Source organism: Notolepis coatsorum, assembly GCF_963971535.1.
Source record: "Notolepis coatsorum genome assembly, chromosome: 6".
Taxonomy (NCBI): domain Eukaryota; kingdom Metazoa; phylum Chordata; class Actinopteri; order Aulopiformes; family Paralepididae; genus Notolepis; species Notolepis coatsorum.
The window spans coordinates 175,149,300-175,172,248 of NC_140170.1; the positions used below are offsets into that span (position 1 = coordinate 175,149,300).

The following is a 22,949-nucleotide window of genomic DNA, read 5'->3' on the forward strand; positions in this document are numbered from 1 at the left end:
AAAAGTATACTACTTTTGTAATGTAGTTAAAGGGGAACTATCTTATAAATGGCCTTTTTCAGTGTTTAGCATTGTTTCCTAGCTATGTGGACTTATATTAATATGATCTATGTCTCTAATTCTCATATTGGAGCATTCTTCCAATTCTCCTCTCACAATATTCACCCTCACTGAACTGAGTAATCTGAAAATGTGCTGAATTGTGATGTCAGAGAGACACCGCTGCATGATAATCAGCTGAGTTTCCACACAGTTCCCACTGTGGTTGGAGCCCAGGCTCAAAACGGCTTAAGATCTTGAGGTAGAAAAATGCTGTTTTTGAGGACTTGATTAGAAATACAAAACAATGAATTAAAAAAATAATAATTACAGAGGTGTTCCATAAACCCACAGGAATTGTGTAAAAGTGCCCAAATAGTGAAAGAAATAGTAAAATAGTTCCCCTTTAAATAAAAGTTGTGAAAATGTGGTTGCGTGTTGTGTCAAGTGTACATATATTCATAGCACGGGGAGACGCCGTGGCAGTCCGGCCCCTGGCCCCTTGGGTTTCTGACAATGTGGCCCCCTGAACAATTTAGTTGAATAGCCCTGCTGTAGATTAATGGTCCTGATATTAGCCATGTTCATGTAGTTGGTGGCTTGAGGACAGCAGCCTGGCTGATGGTGGATCTCTACTGTAAAGGGTGGCAGTCTGGCCGTATATGTAATATAGTTAGTTAATCCTTAGTTATATATATACTATTCTCTGTACCTATAACATGCACTCTAAACTAAGCATTTGGAATCCTGTGTGTGTTTAATCTGTGGATTCAAATAAAGTATTTTAAACGTGTGTGTGTGTGTGTGTGTGTGCGTGTGAAATAGAGATGAAGAGCGATTGAAAGAGAGAGACAGAAAGACAGAGAGAGAAAGAGAGAGAGAGACAGAGAATGAATGAGTGGAGTTTTAGTGGTGGCGGCGTGGTCAGCTGACTGAGGATATCCGTCTAATCACACCACCCGCCTGGGACATCCAGGACAGGAAGTCGGTCCAACCAAGCTTCCTGTTAGGAAAAGATAGAAGTCTTTCTCACACTATCTCGCTCCCTCTTTCACTGCTCTCCCTCTCTCTCCTCCCCCTCTTTTCTTTTCATTTTGCCTCTGTTTGCTTTTGCTTTTCCCCCTCTCTCTCTCTCTCTCTCTCTCTCTCTCTCTCTCTCTCTCTCTCTCTCTCTCTCTCTCTCTCTCTCTCTCTCTCTTCCTCATTCTCTCTGTAGTCCATCTCTGATAGTTGTTTCACCAACCTGCTTATACCCCCCCCCCCCCCCCACACACGCACGCACGCACGCACGCACGCACGCACGCACACACACACACACACACACACACACACACACACACACACACACACACACACACACACACACACACACACACACACACACACACACACACACACACACACACACACACACACACACACACACACACACACACACACACACACACACACACACACACACACACACACACACACACGTTGAACTTGAAGGTTTCAGGCCCCTGGGTTGCATGCCACAGGCTCAGGGCACGAGAGAGAGAGGAGGTGCCAGAGAGAGAGAGAGAGAGAGAGAGAGAGAGAGAGAGAGAGAGAGAGAGAGAGAGAGAGAGAGAGAGAGAGAGAGAGAGATAGTGAAGTAGAGAGAGGGCAAGTTTGACAGAGTGAAGGTATTTAGGGAGTTGGAGTTGTCCGTTAATCTCAGGAGAAGAGATAAGGTCTTTCTATGGGAGGTTCCTCTTTTCTTTTTTTGGAAGTTATTAGTTCCTTCCTAGACTCCTAGAGGAAGAATAAGACGAGGAGAAGGCTGGGCACCAGAAGAAGAAGTGGTTGGACACCAGACATAACGCGGTGCACTGGACTGGCGCTTTCTACTGGCTTCCTGTTTTATTTTTTTGGGTAGTTTGTGGTTTTTCCCTCCTAGACGTGAGGAGTGTTGGACAGACAGACTGCAGACAGACAGACAGGCTGCAGACAAGACATGAAAGCAGAATACTGGACACTGGAGAAAGACTCACAACACGCTTCCCTCTTCATTCAGAAGCAGCTACCTGTAGTTCTTTCCTCTTTAGAGACAGAATAAGAGTTAGGCTATATATTACACTACGGCTGAGATAACACATGGACTCTAGTTTCTTTTAATAATTTTCTGGTTGTTACACCTTACAGTAGACGTGACGTCTAAACCCCCTTTAAATGTGAGAGAACGTTTCCTTTAAGCCGTAGACTGGATGTGAGTGAGTGCCGGCGATAGACTGGATGTTGAAGGTAGACCTTCGGCTGTAGACCCAACAACAACGTCAACAAATACAAAAGACAACAACAACAACACTACCCGGCCTTGGATCCACTGCCATGCTGCTGCTGCTGCTGCTGCTGCTCTGCGTGGGAGTGACGCTGCAACAGGTACATCTGATTATGAACTGTCAATCATCTTCATCTAACAGATAACCATGCATTTATTTGGTAACACTTTACTGTGGTGGGCAGAGTGATAATGTAATAATAATAATAATAATAATAATAATAATAATAATAATACGGATTTGTTTTGGCAGTCTGAGAGTTGTATGTTGTTTGTGGAGGACACCTTCAGTTTTGCAGGATTTTTGGAGAAAGCATGGCACTTGAGACAAAACACACTATATCCTATATAATTGTATATGAATTCCTCTTGTTTCTTTGTTTACATACATTGCTTACAGCTTGTGTTATATTACGTTTTATTGTATTATTATTATTTTTTTGCCATCTTGGTCTATATGTCATAATTTGTCAAGTAATTTGTCAAGTATACTATTATATACTTATTGTTTATGTGTCTTGTAAGCCCATATGGGCTGGGCATACACCTGTATAGACAAAAATAAAAATGTAAATAAAAAATCAAATCAATAATGACTACCTACCTAGGCACTAACAAGGAAATATGTTAATATTGATTAACTACCTAGGCAGTAACGAGGAACTATGTTAATATTGATTAACTACCTAGGCACTAATGAGGAACTATGTTAATATTGATTAACTACCTAGACACTAACGAGGAACTATGTTAATATTGATTAACATATTGATTAACTACCTAGGCACTAACGAGGAACTATGTTAATATTGATTAACTACCTAGGACCTAATGAGGAACTATAATGTTAATAATGATTCAGTACCTAGGCACTAATGAGGAACTATGTTAATATTGACTAACGACCTAGGCACAAAGAGGAACTATGTTAATATTGATTAACTACCTAGGGCCTAATGAGGAACTATGTTAATATTGATTAACTACCTAGGCACTAACAAGGAAATATGTTAATATTGATTAACTACCAAGGACCGAATGAGGAACTATATATTAATAATGATTCAGTACCTAGGACCTAATGATAAATGATATGTTAATACTGATTAAATACCTCGGAACTAATGATGGACTATACCTGTATGTTGATAATGATTAAGTACCTAGAAACGAATGAGTCAACTATATGTTAACAAACTGTTGATTAACCAATAACAATGATTGAGTACCTATCATTTGCTCTTTGCCCGCCAATGTGTGGCTCCTCCCTCCATTAATTTTTTTTATTATAATATATATCTTTTTTTACATTCATTCTATAAGACGTAGAATACACATTTACAGACTTTTAAATGGTTCATTTGCATGTTCTTGGTATCTGATTCTAGGGACATCTATGGATCTCAGGGAATGTATTCCCAGTGTCAGAAATATTGTGTATGTTACTAGGCTTGAGTAAATTGTAATGAACCAAAGGAGAATATCAATTAAATTATATATATATATTTTTTATCTTTGACTGTGAATAACACCATGCTAAAATTGACCAGACCTGAAAAATCTAAGCAAATGAATAAAGGGAAGATGATTAAACAGAAGGTTTTGTAGATACAGTACTGAATTCTGCCATCCGGACACATGTAATTTGAAATATGATTATAGAATATCAGGCCTATAAATTACCTTATTATGGCTGTGAGGGGGTCCTTTTTCTCTCCCCTCCAAACTCACACAAATGATGGCGTAGTCGGAATAAAATATGTTGGTGTTGCTTTATTGCCGGCCATCCACGGTGCAGAGGTGACACAAACAGTGACATAATCAAAATAACAAAAATACTATACTACCTCGAATGTCAGGTGTGTTCCACAATAACATCACGATGACATTCCAACACTTACTGTGAGGCGTTTCCCTCTACACTGTAACCCAGTGGAGGCTGCTGACCAAATTTTTAGGTGAAGCACAAATTATTATATTATATATTAAATTATATTTTTTAAACATCCCCAACGCTGCAACACCCCCATTTCTCCCAGGTGTCAGGCTCCTCATTTGCTTCCATTCATTTTGGGGACCATGTTTAAATATCATCCTTCTGAAGTATAAACAAACTATACTGCTGTGACGATTTCAATAAAACAGACCTTTCTGAGTCAATGGTATGCAGTGGCGTTGCGCAATATGTCGGGGCCCCCCCGCAGGGCAGACCACTCCCCTAAATCAAACCAAGCAGACCATGGCTCGGCGGCCCGATCAAACCAAGCAGACCATGGCTCGGCGGCCCGATCAAACCAAGCAGACCATGGCTTGGCGGCCCGATCAAACCAAGCAGACCATGTACAGTATACAGTGGCTAATATACTATCAATACTACTATTGAATATACATACACTATTCATTTCATTTACACTATACATTTCATCAAACCAGCATGTCATGTCTCCTTTAACTGTGGGTGAAAAGAGGGAGAACTACAATCACCAGAATGCCTGGCAATGTTTACTTCCTCCTCCACAGAGGTACTAGATCAGCCATGCATCGGCAACGTACGCTAGCCTAGCCACAAGCTAGCAGCAAACATTCATTCATTTAGGCAGCACCACTAACACAGTGCACATGCAAATATTATCTGCAGGCTGCATTAGCAGCCAGCAGCCAACGTGATACATTACATTGTGTTTATATGTGACATAGCCAAGTTAACAACGTTTCAATCCCTTAAGTCTCTAAACAATTCGGCTAGCTAACGTTAGCCATTAGCAAAGAACGCTAGCCTAGCCACAAGCTAGCGGCAACATTCATTCATTTACACTAACACAGTGCACATGCAAATATTATCTGCAGGCTGCATTAGCAGCCAGCAGCCAACGTGATACATTACATTGTGTTTATGTGTGACATAGCCAAGTTAACAACATTGTTCTCTAAACAGTTAGCTAACGTTAGCATCCAGGCTAATCAGGCTTTCGTTGTACAAACACTACAACTTACTTTTTTCTGATCCAGGTGCATAAGTCCACTTCTTCATGTTGCTCAGTTGCTGGTTTATACTTCGGTCCTAATGTTGGCGCAAAGTTAAATTTAGCCTACTGTGTGTTGTTACAGCTGTACTGTAAACTACTAGCTACAAGTTAGCTTGCCTTCACAGTCCAAGATGGCAACTGAGATAAAAAAAAAAATATATATATCATCCAGTGCACAACAATAAGTGAACAAGTGAATAAAGATCTTAAAATATGAATGATTATATTAGGCAAATTAATGTTCTTCTTCAGGCAAAATGCACACATGAGATGATGGAACACAACTTTGACTAGAACACTGACGCCAGTCCAGCTGCAGTTCTGCATGTATTTTACCAGGCAGACTCTGATTGGATTTCAAAGGCTGCCAATCATTCATCCTCCGTGTATTATTGGATTGTCAAGGCTGTCAATCATTCAATGGCAAGAGTTTAACTGCACAGTCCGTGCTTAGATGAAGTTAATTTTGATTGGCTATTATTTATTATTTATTTAAAATGGGTCAACCTGTGCAGATATTCTGCACGAATATTACTGCAGTCATTACTGCAGTGCAGGCCTGCTCAGAGCTGTCAATTTTGGCCATTTTTGAAGAAAAAAAATGCACTGGCTTTTTTTTACAGAGGAAAACTTTTCTAAAAAAAAATATATATATATATATATATATATATGTAAATTAATAATAATTATGAATTATGAGTGAATTTGTGTTTCACGTGTTGTCATAGAGAAACCTCCACTGCTGTAACCTTTTATCTGGTGAAGCCCCGACACAGAGACAAACACTGTTTATTATATCTGACAGACCAAATTAGAACAGAGGTGGACAAAGGTCAATTCTGTGGGATGGTTTTAATAGACTTACAAAAAGCCTTCGACACTGTTAACCACGACATACTTTTATATAAACTGAAGGCTATGGGTTTTAACAGTATATCCTTAAGGTGGATGGAGTCTTATCTGAGAGGCAGGAAACAAGTAGTGGAAATGAATGGGACCATATCCTCCTCACTCCAACAGATGTGCGGGGTGCCGCAAGGAAGTATTTTAGGACCACTTTTATTTCTTTTATATATCAATGACATGAAAACTGCATGTGATTGTAAACTGTTTTTATTTGCGGACGATGCTGCACTCATGGTCTCCCATCAGGACAAAAGAGAAGTAGAGAGGTCACTCAGTCTAGAGCTTGTCAAGATCAGTCATTGGCTGGTCGAAAACAGGTTATCCCTACACCTGGGTAAAACCGAAGCTATCCTTTTTGGCTCGGCCATACGACTTAAGAGGTCTCCTGGGTTCAAGGTAGTAGTAGGAGATATCGAGTTAACAGCAAAGGAGGAAGTCACATACTTAGGATGTATTTTGGACAACACCTTATCAGGGGTGAGCATGGCACAAAAGGTGGTCACAAAGATCAATCAGAGAATAACATTTCTCGGTAGAGTGTCCACCTATATTAACAGGTCAGCAATGGAAGTCCTGGCAGGGGCACTGATCCAATGTCATTATGACTATGCATGCTCCTCCTGGTACACTGGCATCACAGTAGCACTGAAAGGTAGGCTACAGACAGCTCAGAACAAATTAGTTAGAATGATTTTAAAACTCCATCCCAGGACTCACCTTACACAGACACATTTTAACAGCCTCAAATGGCTCAGGGTTGAGGAGAGGGTCTCTCAAATAAAACTCAACATAACACATAGGATACTCGGGAATACTGTCCCTCAGTACCTCAGTGGATATTTTAACATGGTAAGGGATGGACACGGACACGCCACCAGGGGGAGCCCTACAGACATCGTCCCAGTGAGATGCAATAGGAAAATAGGCCAAAACGCATTCCTATATTCAGCAGCAGTACAATGGAATAGCCTACCAATGGATTTGAAGACCATAAGCCCCTTCTCCACTTTTAAATTAGCTATAAAGTCAGGTGGATCATAAGTAGCAGAAGCTGGGAGTAGTGGAGTAGTGAACAAAGGGTTTTAATATGTGTTGTTCCTTTTTTTATTCTTTTATTGTCTATAAAATGGAATATTATTGTATGTATTTTTTTGTTTTTATACCACACATCCTGACATACAGAGACTACAAACACCCACGTCCACACACCAGTACATAAATCCACTGACACCAATGATGAAGGACCAAAATGGAAACAAGCCTATGGCTTTATTGTGTTTTATGAAATCCTATTGGTAAATGGAGAAAATGTATACCTGTTTTCATATTGTGATCCAATGTATATGTGTGATTTTCCATTCTAAACCAATAAACTATTCAATCAATCAATCAATCACTAACAAAACACTCACAGCGCTTCCCTCAGTCACCTTCAGCGTAACTAGGGTGACCAGATGCAAAAAGTCCAAAAGCAGGACAACAGTAAGATTTTGGTGGGACAAAGTGGGACAGATAGATAATGTAATTTTTTTTATTAGAATAACTCGTCTTCACCGAATAGATAAAGGTTAAATAAAAATAAATACAAATTAAATACAGAATTATATCTCTCCACATTCATCTTGGCACTGGCAGCCGGCTTGTTACCAACTAACATCTGTTTTAAATATTCAAACTTTATCACTTGACAGGAATGTCTTGTGTTCGATTATAATTTTTTTGCTTCGAAAAGAGGGACATCCTCTCAATATGTGGGACGCGGTCTCAAATGGTGGGACAGTACAACCAAAAGGGGGACACCTGGTCACCCTAAGCGTAACTGATGCAGGGCAAGAACCAACTTCCTTTGGCACGCAGCCCTCATGAACACCTGGACTCCTCCGTCCTCCCCCTCCACAGGTGCCACACATAATTAATTAACAAGACTAAACAGGTGCTACACGCATCAATTAATTTGCCGTTTCCTACACACATTATACCAAACAACCCGCAACACCAATACCCCCACAACAACCCAATAAATAAATATAAGAACATAACCCAATAAATAAATATATGTATATATGAATGTATGGTAATATGTATGCCAAGGCCAAGTCATACCAAAGACTATTTAAAAATGGTACCCATAGCCTCCCTGCTTGACACTCAGCATCAAGGGTTGGTTTGGGGGGAAGTCCTTGCGACATACTAGCGTCATGTCCAAGGGGTGTACTTGTACATCAAGCTGCCTCACGCTACGGAAACAGGAGATAGGCTCCTGCCCCATGTGCCGTTACGGCTCGAGAACCATTGGTTCTCAAAGGCAACTTCAACTTCATGTATGAATGCATGTATGATAAGATTAATGAATATGTATTCATGTTTGATTATACATATGAATGTATATATGATAATGAGTGAATGTATGTATGATAAGATGAATGTATGTATGTATGATAATATGAAGGTGTATATGATGAGTGAATGTATGCATGTATGATAAGATTTGATTTGATTTGATTAGGGATCCCCATTAGCTGGTGCGATAGCAACCAGCTAGTCTTCCTGGGGTCCACACACAAAAAAACACAAAAACAATCACCATTGCAAAAAAACTAAATTATTAAAAGTCAGTACACACAATGCATAATGAACCTACTGTAACAATTAATATAGCTAAAATTACATTAGTGTAAAACAAAAACAAAAAACCACTTCACAGTGTTAAATGTATGTATGTTTGATCATGTATATATGAAGGTACGTATGATATGAAATGAATGATGGGGGGGGGGGGTTGCAGTTCTCAGTAATGTTAGACCAGATTAGGGGTGTGGTCAGGTAGGCCTAACTGTTAGACCAGAGTAGGGGTGTGGTCAGGTAGGCCTAACTGTTAGACCAGATTAGGGGTGTGGTCAGGTAGACCTAACTGTTAGCCCAGATTAGGAGTGTGGTCAGGTAGGCCTAACTGTTAGACCAGATTAGGGGTGTGGTCAGGTAGACCTAACTGTTAGACCAGATTAGGGGTGTGGTCAGGTAGGCCCAACTGTTAGACCAGATTAGGGGTGTGGTCAGGTAGACCTAACTGTTAGACCAGATTAGGGGTGTGGTCAGGTAGGCCTAACTGTTAGACCAGATTAGGGGTGTGGTCAGGTAGGCCTAACTGTTAGACCAGATTGGGGGTGTGGTCAGGTAGGCCTAACTGTTAGACCAGATTAGGGGTGTGGTCAGGTAGGCCCAACTGTTAGACCAGATTAGGGGTGTGGTCAGATAGGCCTAACTGTTAGACCAGATTAGGGGTGTGGTCAGGTAGGCCTAACTGTTAGACCAGATTAGGGGTGTGGTCAGGTAGGCCTAACTGTTAGACCAGATTAGGGGTGTGGTCAGGTAGGCCCAACTGTTAGACCAGATTAGGGGTGTGGTCAGGTAGGCCCAACTGTTAGACCAGATTAGGGGTGTGGTCAGGTAGGCCCAACTGTTAGACAATATTAGGGATTTTGTCAGGTAGGCCTAACTGTTAGACCAGATTAGGGGTGTGGTCAGGTAGGCCTAACTGTTAGCCCAGATTAGGGGTGTGGTCAGGTAGGCCTAACTGTTAGTCCAGATTAGGGGTGTGGTCAGGTAGGCCTAACTGTTAGCCCAGAGTAGGGGTGTGGTCAGGTAGGCCTAACTGTTAGTCCAGATTAGGGGTGTGGTCAGGTAGGCCTAACTGTTAGACCAGATTAGGGGTATGGTCAGGTAGGCCTAACTGTTAGTCCAGATTAGGGGTGTGGTCAGGTAGGCCTAACTGTTAGCCCAGAGTATGGGTGTGGTCAGGTAGGCCTAACTGTTAGCCCAGAGTAGGGGTGTGGTCAGGTAGGCCTAACTGTTAGTCCAGATTAGGGGTGTGGTCAGGTAGACCTAACTGTTAGCCCAGAGTAGGGGTGTGGTCAGGTAGGCCTAACTGTTAGACCAGATTGGGGGTGTGGTCAGGTAGGCCTAACTGTTAGACCAGATTGGGGGTGTGGTCAGGTAGGCCCAACTGTTAGACCAGATTAGGGGTGTGGTCAGGTAGGCCTAACTGTTAGCCCAGAGTAGGGGTGTGGTCAGGTAGGCCTAACTGTTAGACCAGAGTAGGGGTGTGGTCAGGTAGGCCTAACTGTTAGACCAGAGTAGTGGTGTGGTCAGGTAGGCCTAACTGTTAGTCCAGAGTAGGGGTGTGGTCAGGTAGGCCTAACTGTTAGACCAGAGTAGGGGTGTGGTCAGGTAGGCCTAACTGTTAGTCCAGATTAGGGGTGTGGTCAGGTAGGCCTAACTGTTAGCCCAGAGTAGGGGTGTGGTCAGGTAGGCCTAACTGTTAGACCAGATTAGGGGTGTGGTCAGGTAGGCCTAACTGTTAGACCAGATTAGGGGTGTGGTCAGGTAGGCCTAACTGTTAGACCAGATTAGGGGTGTGGTCAGGTAGGCCTAACTGTTAGTCCAGATTAGGGGTGTGGTCAAGTAGGCCTAACTGTTAGACCAGATTAGGGGTGTGGTCAGGTAGGCCCAACTGTTAGACCAGATTAGGGGTGTGGTCAGGTAGGCCTAACTGTTAGACCAGATTAGGGGTGTGGTCAGGTAGGCCCAACTGTTAGACCAGAGTAGGGGTGTGGTCAGGTAGGCCTAACTGTTAGACCAGAGTAGGGGTGTGGTCAGGTAGGCCCAACTGTTAGACCAGATTAGGGGTGTGGTCAGGTAGGCCTAACTGTTAGACCAGAGTAGGGGTGTGGTCAGGTAGGCCCAACTGTTAGACCAGAGTAGGGGTGTGGTCAGGTAGGCCTAACTGTTAGTCCAGAGTAGGGGTGTGGTCAGGTAGGCCTAACTGTTAGACCAGAGTAGGGGTGTGGTCAGGTAGGCCCAACTGTTAGACCAGAGTAGGGGTGTGGTCAGGTAGGCCTAACTGTTAGCCCAGATTAGGGGTGTGGTCAGGTAGGCCTAACTGTTAGACCAGATTAGGGGTGTGGTCAGGTAGGCCTAACTGTTAGACCAGATTAGGGGTGTGGTCAGGTAGGCCTAACTGTTAGACCAGATTAGGGGTGTGGTCAGGTAGGCCTAACTGTTAGACCAGATTAGGGGTGTGGTCAAACTGTGTCATTGAGGATCGTAGCTGCTTCAAGGATCTACAGCACATGTCTAGTTTATAAATGACAGTCGGTGTGATTGTGAATGTTGACAGGATGAACCTCCCAGCCGCTGTGACGAGCTGCAGACGACGTCCCATCAGACCACTTGTACCTCCTGTGCTGCCTCCACTGCAGCCCTCTGTCCCCAAGGCTTCTCCAAGACCACCACTGGCATGGGCACTGCCAACTGTAGGTAGGTCTTAACATGGGCACTGCCAACTGTAGGTAGGTCTTAACATGGGCACTGCCAACTGTAGGTAGGTCTTAACATGGGCACTGCCAACTGTAGGTAGGTCTTAACATGGGCACTGCCAACTGTAGGTAGGTCTTAACATGGGCACTGCCAACTGTAGGTAGGTCTTAACATGGGCACTGCCAACTGTAGGTAGGTCTTAACATGGGCACTGCCAACTGTAGGTAGGTCTTAACTTGGGCACTGCCAACTGTAGGTAGGTCTAAACATGGTATACTGCCAACTTTAGGTAGGTCTTAACATGGGCACTGCCAACTGTAGGTAGGTCTTAACATGGGCACTGCCAACTGTAGGTAGGTCTTAACATGGGCACTGCCAACTGTAGGTAGGTCTTAACATGGGCACTGCCAACTGTAGGTAGGTCTTAACATGGGCACTGCCAACTGTAGGTAGGTCTTAATATGGGCACTGCCAACTGTAGGTAGGTCTTAACATGGGCACTGCCAACTGTAGGTAGGTCTTAACATGGGCACTGCCAACTGTAGGTAGGTCTTAACATGGGCACTGCCAACTGTAGGTAGGTCTTAACATGGGCACTGCCAACTGTAGGTAAGTCTTAACATGGATACTGCCAACTGTAGGTAGGTCTTAACATGGGCACTGCCAACTGTAGGTAGGTCTTAATATGGGCACTGCCAACTGTAGGTAGGTCTTAACATGGGCACTGCCAACTGTAGGTAGGTCTAAACATGGTATACTGCCAACTGTAGGTAGGTCTTAATTAACACAGGCACTGCCAACTGTTGGTAGGTCTTAATTAACACGGGCACTGCCAACTGTAGGTAGGTCTTAACATGGGCACTGCCAACTGTAGGTAGGTCTTAACATGGGCACTGCCAACTGTAGGTAGGTCTTAACATGGGCACTGCCAACTGTAGGTAGGTCTTAACATGGGCACTGCCAACTGTAGGTAGGTCTTAACATGGGCACTGCCAACTGTAGGTAGGTCTTAACATGGGCACTGCCAACTGTAGGTAGGTGTTAACATGGGCACTGCCAACTGTAGGTAGGTGTTAACATGGGCACTGCCAACTGTAGGTAGGTGTTAACATGGGCACTGCCAACTGTAGGTAGGTCTTAACATGGGCACTGCCAACTGTAGGTAGGTCTAAACATGGTATACTGCCAACTTTAGGTAGGTCTTAATTAACACAGGCACTGCCAACTGTAGGTAGGTCTTAACATGGACACTGCCAACTGTAGGTAGGTCTAAACATGGGCACTGCCAACTGTAGGTAGGTCTTCACATGGGCACTGCCAACTGTAGGTAGGTCTTAACATGGGCACTGCCAACTGTAGGTAGGTCTTAATTAACACAGGCACTGCCAACTGTAGGTAGGTCTTAACATGGGCACTGCCAACTGTAGGTAGGTATTAATATGGGCATTGGGCACTGCCAACTGTAGGTAGATGTTAACATGGGCACTGCCAACTGTTGGTAGGTCTTAATTAAGATAGGCACTGCCAACTGTAGGTAGGTCTAAACTAGGCTGTCTCAGATGATACATATATATTATATTGTGTGTATGTATGTATATATATATATTTATATATATGTATATGTATATTATAGTCTATGGTGTCTATATAAATGTATATATATTCTATTTGATTGTGTCTATAGCTATGTGGTGAACATCGGGGGGCAGATGGTGGGGCTGGCTGGATGTAGTCACACTTGCCAGAAGAACTTCCTCCAACCACGATGCTGTCCTGAGAACTGGGGACCTCTCTGTCTACGTCAGTATTCAGTATACACACACACACACACACACACACACACGCACGCACGCACGCACGCACGCACGCACGCACGCACGCACGCATGCACACACACACACACACACACACACACACACACACACACACACACACACACACACACACACACACACACACACTGCAATGCTCTCCTGAGTACTGGACCTCCTATTCAGACCTGTATTTTGTATACAAATATATCCAGATTGTGTCTAGATCCAGTCGAGACAGATTTCACTTCACGGCTGTGTATGTACGCTACGCTTTGCTAACTTCATATCCCAGCTGTATATGTACGCTACGCTTTGCTAACTTCATATCACAGCTGTATATGTACGCTATACGCTTTGCTAACTTCATATCACAGCTGTATATGTACGCTACGCTTTGCTCACTTCATATCACAGCTGTATATGTACGCTACGCTTTGCTCACTTCATATCACAGCTGTATATGTACGCTACGCTTTGCTAACTTCATATCACATCTGTATATGTACGCTAGGCTTTGCTAACTTCATATCACATCTGTATATGTACGCTAGGCTTTGCTAACTTCATATCACAGCTGTATATGTACGCTAGGCTTTGCTAACTTCATATCACATCTGTATATGTACGCTAGGCTTTGCTAACTTCATATCATAGCTGTATATGTAAGCTACGCTTTGCTAACTTCATATCACATCTGTATATGTACGCTACGCTTTGCTAACTTCATATCACAGCTGTATATGTAAGCTACGCTTTGCTAACTTCATATCACAGCTGTATATGTACGCTATACGCTTTGCTAACTTCATATCACAGCTGTATATGTACGCTACGCTTTGCTAACTTCATATCACAGCTGTATATGTAAGCTACGCTTTGCTCACTTCATATCACAGCTGTATATGTACGCTACGCTTTGCTAACTTCATATCACAGCTGTATACTGTATGTACGCTATGCTTTGCTAACTTCATATCACAGCTGTATATGTACGCTAGGCTTTGCTCACTTCATATCACAGCTGTATATGTACGCTACGCTTTGCTAACTTCATATCACAGCTGTATACTGTATGTACGCTATGCTTTGCTCACTTCATATCACAGCTGTATATGTACGCTAGGCTTTGCTAACTTCATATCACAGCTGGATATGTAAGCTACGCTTTGCTAACTTCATATCACATCTGTATATACGCTACGCTTTGCTAACTTCATATCACAGCTGTATATGTACGCTACGCTTTGCTAACTTCATATCACATCTGTATATGTACGCTACGCTTTGCTCACTTTATATCACAGCTGTATATGTACGCTACGCTTTGCTCACTTTATATCACAGCTGTATATGTACGCTACGCTTTGCTAACTTCATATCACATCTGTATATGTACGCTACGCTTTGCTCACTTCATATCACAGCTGTATATGTACGCTACGCTTTGCTAACTTCATATCACATCTGTATATGTACGCTACGCTTTGCTAACTTCATATCACATCTGTATATGTACGCTACGCTTTGCTAACTTCATATCACAGCTGTATATACGCTACACTTTGCTAACTTCATATCACAGCTGTATATGTATGCTACACTTTTCTAACTTCATATCACAGCTGTATACGCTACACTTTGCTCACTTCATATCACATCTGTATATGTACGCTACGCTTTGCTAACTTCATATCACAGCTGTATATGTATGCTACACTTTGCTAACTTCATATCACAGCTGTATACGCTACACTTTGCTAACTTCATATCACAGCTGTATATATATGTATGCTACGCTTTGCTAATTTCATATCACAGCTGTATATGTACGCTACGCTTTGCTCACTTCATATCACAGCTGTATATGTACGCTACGCTTTGCTCACTTCATATCACAGCGCTTTGCTAACTTCATATCACAGCTGTATATGTACGCTTTGCTCACTTCATATCACAGTTGTATATGTACGCTACGCTTTGCTCACTTCATATCACAGCTGTATATGTACGCTACACTTTGCTAACTTCATATCACAGCTGTATATGTACGCTACGCTTTGCTCACTTCATATCACAGCTGTATATGTACGCTAAGCTTTGCTCACTTCATATCACAGCTGTATATGTACGCTACGCTTTGTTAACTTCATATCACATCTGTATATGTACGCTACGCTTTGCTAACTTCATATCACAGCTGTATATGTACGGTACGCTTTGCTAACTTCATATCACAGCTGTATATGTACGGTACGCTTTGCTCACTTCATATCACAACTGTATATGTACGCTACGCTTTGCTCACTTCATATCACAACTGTATATTATGTACTGCTATGCTTTGCTGGCTTCATATCACAGCCACACAAATGAACATAGACTGAAATTAACTTTAGATCTCCCAGGTGACAGTAAGTCATGTAATTAAATTTTACTTACTCAACAGCATTTTATATTACCTATACATAAAACCTGGGCCACTTATTTGTCAAACACTTGCCTCAAAGTTATTGAAACGGTCCAACATCCAAAAATGATAATGGGGAGTCTGTTTACTGGGGGCTGCACCTTGATTTTTTGACTGATTCACAATCTATCTGTCTGTCTGTCTGTCTGTCTGTCTGTCTGTCTGTCTGTCTGTCTGTCTGTCTGTCTGTCTGTCTGTCTGTCTGTCTGTCTGTCTGTCTGTCTGTCTGTCTGTCTGTCTGTCTGTCTGTCTGTCTGTCTGTCTGTCTGTCTGTCTGTCTGTCTGTCTGTCTGTCTGTCTGTCTGTCTGTCTGTCTGTCTGTCTGTCTGTCTGTCTGTCTGTCTGTCTGTCTGTCTGTCTGTCTGTCTGTAGAGTGTCCCAGGTGGTCAGGAAGGACTTGTAACTACCATGGAACCTGTATGGATGGTGATCTGGGCAATGGAACCTGCATCTGTGACGTGAGTGTTCTGCAGTTTTAATGGAACCTTGGTCAGTGTTCTAAGGTTTAAATGGAACATACATCTCTGCTGAACATGTTCTAGAACTTTATAACTTGAATCCTATATGGTTCTGTTGTGAAGAGGACATGTGATCATGGGACAACATGTTCTGTGTCTCGAGAGCTCAGCCGCATCATCAAATCTTTCTTTCACACTGGAAGACCTCATTTACAATGATGCCGAATAAACAGTTAAGATACATTAAACTAAATCAAAAGTAGTCACACAACAAGACAAAAATACAGAGAAGTTATTTCCACTATTGTGTTAAAGGGGAACTATTTTACTATTTCTTTCACTATTTGGGCACTTTTACACAATTCCTGTGAGTCTATGGAACACCTCTGTAATATATATATTTTTTTTATTCATTGTTTTGTATTTCGAATCAAGTCCTCAAAAACAGCATTTTTCTACCTCAAGATCTCGAGCCGTTTTGAGCCGTGTGGAGAAAGAGGCTGTGTGGGCTCCAGGTCCAGGTTCAGCCACTGTGTGCAGCTCATCTTCTATCTCAACATTATCATGCAGCTGTGTCTTTCTGACATCACAAATCATCACATTTTCAGATGACTCAGTTCAGTGAGGGTGAATATTGTGAGAGGAGAATTGGAAGAATGTGCCAATATGAGAATTTTGAGACATAGATCATATTAATATAAGTTCACATAGCTAGGAAACAATGCTAAACACTCAAAAAGGCCATTTATAAGATAGTTCCCCTTTAATGGTAGGTACTAGGTAGTCATGGTAGAACACATTTCACAATGTTGTTGGTGAGCATCTGAGAGCCTCTGTAGTTGAGGTGTAGGCCATCTATCTTGAAGAATGCCGGGCTGCCCCAAAAGAGATCAAAATGATCTATTGTGTAGCAGTGTGTTTCAGGCTGTGTGACGTACAGGCGTAGAGGCAGCTCTGTGTAGGAGTGTGTTTCAGGCTGTGTGACGTACAGGCGTAGAGGCAGCTCTGTGTAGGCAGCTCTGTGTATGAGTGTGTTTCAGGCTGTGTGACGTACAGGTATAGAGGCAGCTCTGTGTAGCAGTGTGTTTCAGGCTGTGTGACGTACAGGTATAGAGGCAGCTCTGTGTAGCAGTGTGTTTCAGGCTGTGTGACGTACAGGTATAGAGGCAGCTCTGTGTAGCAGTGTGTTTCAGGCTGTGTGACGTACAGGCGTAGAGGCAGCTCTGTGTAGGAGTGTGTTTCAGGCTGTGTGACGTACAGGCGTAGAGGCAGCTCTGTGTAGGAGTGTGTTTCAACTAAGCTGTGTGACGTACAGGTATAGAGGCAGCTCTGTGTAGGAGTGTGTTTCAGGCTGTGTGTTTCAGGCTGTGTGACGTACAGGCGTAGAGGCAGGTCTGTGTAGGAGTGTGTTTCAACTAAGCTGTGTGACGTACAGGTATAGAGGCAGGTCTGCGTAGGCAGCTCTGCGTAGGAGTGTGTTTCAAGCTGTGTGACGTACAGGTAGAGGCAGCTCTGTGTAGGAGTGTGTTTCAAGCTGTACGTACAGGTGTAGAGGCAGCTCTGTGTAGGAGTGTGTTTCAAGCTGTACGTACAGGCGTAGAGGCAGCTCTGTGTAGGAGTGTGTTTCAGGCTGTGTGACGTACAGGTGTAGAGGCAGTTAATTAGTTAATTAGTTGGTTGGTTTATTAGTTAGTTAGTACATTTGTTAATTTGTTAATTTGGTAATTTGTTAATTAGTTCGTTAGTTGGTTGGTTCATTGATTATTTAGTTAGTTAGTTAGTTAGTTAGTTAGTTAGTTAGTTAGTTAGTTAGTTAGTTAGTTAGTTAGTTAGTTAGTTAGTTAGTTAGTTAGTTAGTTAGTTAGTTAGTTAGTTAGTTAGTTAGTTAGTTAGTTAGTTAGTTAGTTAGTTAGTTAGTTAGTTAGTTAGTTAGTTAGTTAATTCATTAGTTATTGTCTAAAGTCCTTGTCTTCTTCTTTCCAGGAGGGCTTCACAGGTTTTGCCTGCCAGACCTGTAAGAACCCAAACGCTTATGGGGCAGACTGCAGCAAAGGTAACATGTGATATGTCACCAGGTCACCTGGTCTGTAATGTGATCCAATATGTCCCTTTTATAGTCTTCATCATCAAGTCACCTGGGCCGTAATGTAATGTAATATGTCCCTCTTCATCACCTGGGCTTTAAATCTGATACAGACGACCTCTCTTAAGACTATACCTCTGATAAACACGTCACAGTAATGTCCTGGATTGGGGAGTAATTGATTGCTCGTTTACAGGATAATTGTAATCTGATTGCAAATACCTGGTCGCTGTAATGCATTACAGTTGCTGTACAAACCGTAGTAAGCAGATTAGTGGTTGATTGCTATATGTGACCACTCACAGCGCTTATGTCCGCAAAACGTATGATAATTTGAAAGCTTACATTCTGAACTTTCACAATCTGGAAAAATCTGGAAAATTGCAATGGAGACATGTGGCCACAATCGCTGGTCGCAGTCACATTATTGGGCCGATATCAGCCATTTGAAAAATATTGCTATTGATGTACAATTTCCGCCGACATTTCCATCTTTCTCAGGATTTAGAGGCTCTAGAAAGGTGCTAAATAAGGCTCCAAAGTTCACCCACATTTTGACGGGAAGGTCAGGGCTGTCAATTATTCCTTTTTTTTTTATCCACTTTTTCTCCCATTTTCTATTTTTCTCCCATCCCAATTTTCATATCGTCCAATTCAACCCTCCCCTGTCTTTGAACGCTGTTTCTTGCCTCCCACAAGCCGGCTGCAATGTGGACTAAGTCATACATAGCACGAGTCCCCTCCGATACTCGAGGTAACAGCAGTCGCATCTTTTCACCTGCGCGGCTCGATCTTTCAGCGTCGGGGGTCTGGGCTTTGGAGGGGCCCCGCCCCTGTCGCTTCTTGATTCTACTGCGCAGGCGCACCAACCGACCTGTAGGAGTCGCTGTCCACAACGCCCGATCCCCACCCTTCAGTTTGCCTCCCCGTAATACGGCCAATGTGTATTACTGTGGACGACCAGCTAAACTGAAAGCAATGTGGAGAGCGGGGCTCGAACAGGAGGCATCCTGTTCGAGCCTAGTCTCCAGCATTCGTTGCGAGCGCCTTGCCCACTGCGCCACGTAGCCGCCCACGGCTGTCAATTATTCCTAAGAATATCATTCAAATATAAATTGGCTGAATTGAGGCAAATTATAATGAAATTCAAATATATTAACATAACATTTACATATTATTACCACATCAAAGCAGGTGTAAAATGGTTACAATTAACAAGTTAATTGTGTGTGCCATTTACTATTATGGGTAGTACCAATAGGAAACTATAACTCTCTGCTTTGTAATATTTATGGGCGTGTAGGCTACTAGGGGCACGATTTTACAAAATCTTAAAAAATAACCAATATTATTTATTTCTTTATTTATATTTATATTTATTTACATTCGACTGGCAGTTTCATATTCAAATTCATATATTATTTCCAATATTGAATGACAGCCCTATAGTGTATTGTATGTATACATATATGATATATATATATTCACTGTGTGAATGGGATATGGTCATTAGTAATATATATGGGTTATTATTTCAGACTGTGTGAATGGGATATGGTCATCAGTAATGTATGTGTTATTATTTCAGAATGTGACTGTGTGAATATGGTCATTAGTAATATATCCGGCAGCATGGCTACATGAGTAGAGCTCCTTCATGATCGGAAGATCACCGGTTCAAGCCCCGGTCAAGGCTGCTGTCGGAAAGTGGTGTTGTTGTCTAGCAGGGGGCACTCTGTCCTCTGGACTTGTCAGTAACAATGCCCCTGTTACAGTGATAGGGACACCGTATACCTGCGAGTGCCGTCCTTCGGATGAGACGCTAAACCGAGGTCCTGACTGAATTCGGTCGTTAAAGAACCCAGGATGCCTATCGTAAAGAGTAGGGGGTTCCCCGACGTTCCTGGTCAAATTCCCCATCAGGTCTCTGACATCAAGGCCACGTAATCATCCCTTCCCCTTAATTGACTGATATCAATCCGTCTCCTGAGCCGTTCAGCCATTGTGTAGTATGATGTGTGCCTGGTGCCAGTGTATGGTAGCCATTAGGGGTGTAACGATGCATTGATTAATCGAAATGCATCGATTCTAATGTGACGATTCAACTGCATCGATTTGAATGTGTTAGAATTGATTATAATCTAAATTAATCGAGATTAAAAAAAATATATATATTATATATATATATTTTTTTTAATGTTTTTTTTGTTGTGTGTATTGTTTTTATTGACCTATAGTCCATTCATGCTGAGTGAATCAGTTCCCCCAGCCACATTTGTTTTTGGGGAATTAACTGATCAGAATGTGACTGTGTGAATGGGATATGGTCATCAGTAATGTATGTGTTATTATTTCAGAATGTGGCTGTGTGAACGGGATGTGTAACAGTGGACCAGAGGGAGACGGGGAATGCTACTGCCAGCCTCCGTACACGGGACCCAGCTGTGATCAAGGTAGGGTGGGACCTTCCAGGAAGGGGTGGGTGATGTGGCCTAAATGTCATACCATATATATATTAAGGCTGTCAAAGTTAACACGGTATTAGCGCGTTATCACCTGATTCTATTAACGCCACTATTTTTTAAACTCACGATTAAGAACGTTTTTTTTTTTTTTACTTTCTTTTTCTTTCTTTTCTAGACTTCACTCAGGTGTATTATTGATGCTCTCATTGATATTATGTTTGTTTCTGAAGTGTGTGTGTGTGAGATATAGAGAGAGAGAGAGGGGGTGAGAGGGATGAGGAAGGGGCAAGAGAGAAAGAGAGCTGGGAGAGTGTGTGTGTGAGAGAGAGGGGGGGGGGGGTGTGATTACTCAGCCCTTGTGTGGGTGAAAAGTTCCTAACGTTTTCTTTCCCCTATTATTTCATGCACACTTTATTCATTGTTTTAAATTATTATTTTCTTTTACAGTAAGTTATTTTGTGCATCACTCTGTTTTGAATTTTATGCAAATTTGCAATGCATGAGGGTCATCCTTTTGTGTTAAATGGCTGCATAAAGCAAGCATTTGTTGACTCTCATGTTGATAAGAGTATTAAAACTTGGAACTTGAAAAAGATCCGTTTAAGGTAGATAAAAAAAAAGAAAAAAAGAAATGCAATTAATTTGCGATTAATCGCGAGTTAACTATGGACAATCATGCGATTAATCGTGATAAAATATTTTAATCGATTGACAGCACTAATATATATATATATATATATATATTTAATAGGGGTGGGAATCACCAGAGGCCCCACATATTATCACCATACTAGAGTCCCTATATTGCAAAACATGTCCCCAACAGAAAACGTTGTTAAACATCATCTGTTTTATCTAATAAGATACTGTTTTCAATCTGTTCACCTCATTCCAATTGTTTTTATTGTAGTAAAATGGGATTGTCAAGCCAAAAGATAATATACTCAATAATATTGATAGTTGGCGTCATTGTATCAATATAATATCAGCATGCAATATATTGTGATGTATTGCTGTATCGATTTCACCCCACCACTAATATTTAGCATTTTTGACAGTAACAATATATATATATATATACAGTATACATACTTCATATATACAACATATTTTTACCAGTGTATCATTTCTACCAGTACATCATCCACCCAGGGTCACAAACCATGTTCTTCATGTTCTTTATACTGTAGTCTGACTGTCTGTCCATTTGTCTGTCTGTGTCATCTGTCTGTCTATCTATCTATCTGTCTGTCTGTCTGTCTGTCTGTCTGTCTGTCTGTCTGTCTGTCTGTCTGTCTGTCTGTCTGTCTGTCTGTCTGTCTGTCTGTCTGTCTGTCTGTCTGTCTGTCTGTCTGTCTGTCTGTCTGTCTGTCTGTGTCTGTCTGTCTGTCTGTCTGTCTGTCTGTCTGTCTGTCTGTCTGTCTGTCTGTCTGTCTGTCTGTCTGTCTGTCTGTCTGTCTGTCTGTCTGTCTGTCTGTCTGTCTGTCTGTCTGTCTGTCTGTCTGTCTGTCTGTCTGTCTGTCTGTCTGTCTGTCTATCTAATGTAGTACATGATGTCTGTCTGTCTGTCTGTGTCTGACTGTCTGTGTCTGACTGTCTGTGTCTGTGTCTCTGTCTGTGTCTCTGTCTGTCTGTCTATCTAATGTAGTACATGTCTGTCTGATATCTAATGTCTAGTTCTTCTAATGCTTCTGTTTTTCCTCCAGTCAGCGCTGTGTGCAGAAACTGCAGCACCTACTCCTACTGTAAGGGCAGTGTTGACAACGCCGTCTGTGAGTGTCTGCCTGGACACAGGAGAAGTCCCAGAAACACCTGCGCAAGTAAATATACATTTCAGTTATAGTGTTATATAGTCACAGTAAAACATACATTTGAATTATATGGTTATATACAGTCACAGTAAAACGTACATTTTAATTATATGGTTATATACAGTCACAGTAAAACATACATTTGAATTATATTGGTATATACAGTCACAGTAAAACATACATTTTAACGATATGTTATATACAGTAAACATACAATTTAATGATATGTTATATACAGTCACAGTAAAACATACTGTACATT

The 22,949-nt window shown here is 42.0% G+C and overlaps 1 protein-coding gene across 2 annotated transcripts in view; it reads left to right on the forward strand.

The window, feature by feature from the left end:
• Positions 1 to 1,951: 1,951 nt before the first annotated feature.
• The window catches only part of stab1 (stabilin 1), a 335,483-nt gene continuing 314,485 nt past the window's right edge, over positions 1,952 to 22,949 (forward strand). For both annotated transcript variants that reach the window (XM_084317601.1, XM_084317602.1), the window contains exons 1-7: positions 1,952 to 2,442; positions 11,450 to 11,589; positions 13,274 to 13,389; positions 16,243 to 16,328; positions 18,312 to 18,381; positions 20,769 to 20,864; positions 22,583 to 22,696. In XM_084317601.1, coding sequence (XP_084173727.1) covers positions 2,392 to 2,442; positions 11,450 to 11,589; positions 13,274 to 13,389; positions 16,243 to 16,328; positions 18,312 to 18,381; positions 20,769 to 20,864; positions 22,583 to 22,696 — 673 coding nt within the window. In that variant the 5' untranslated portion in view covers positions 1,952 to 2,391. The remainder of the gene's footprint in view (positions 2,443 to 11,449; positions 11,590 to 13,273; positions 13,390 to 16,242; positions 16,329 to 18,311; positions 18,382 to 20,768; positions 20,865 to 22,582; positions 22,697 to 22,949) is intronic.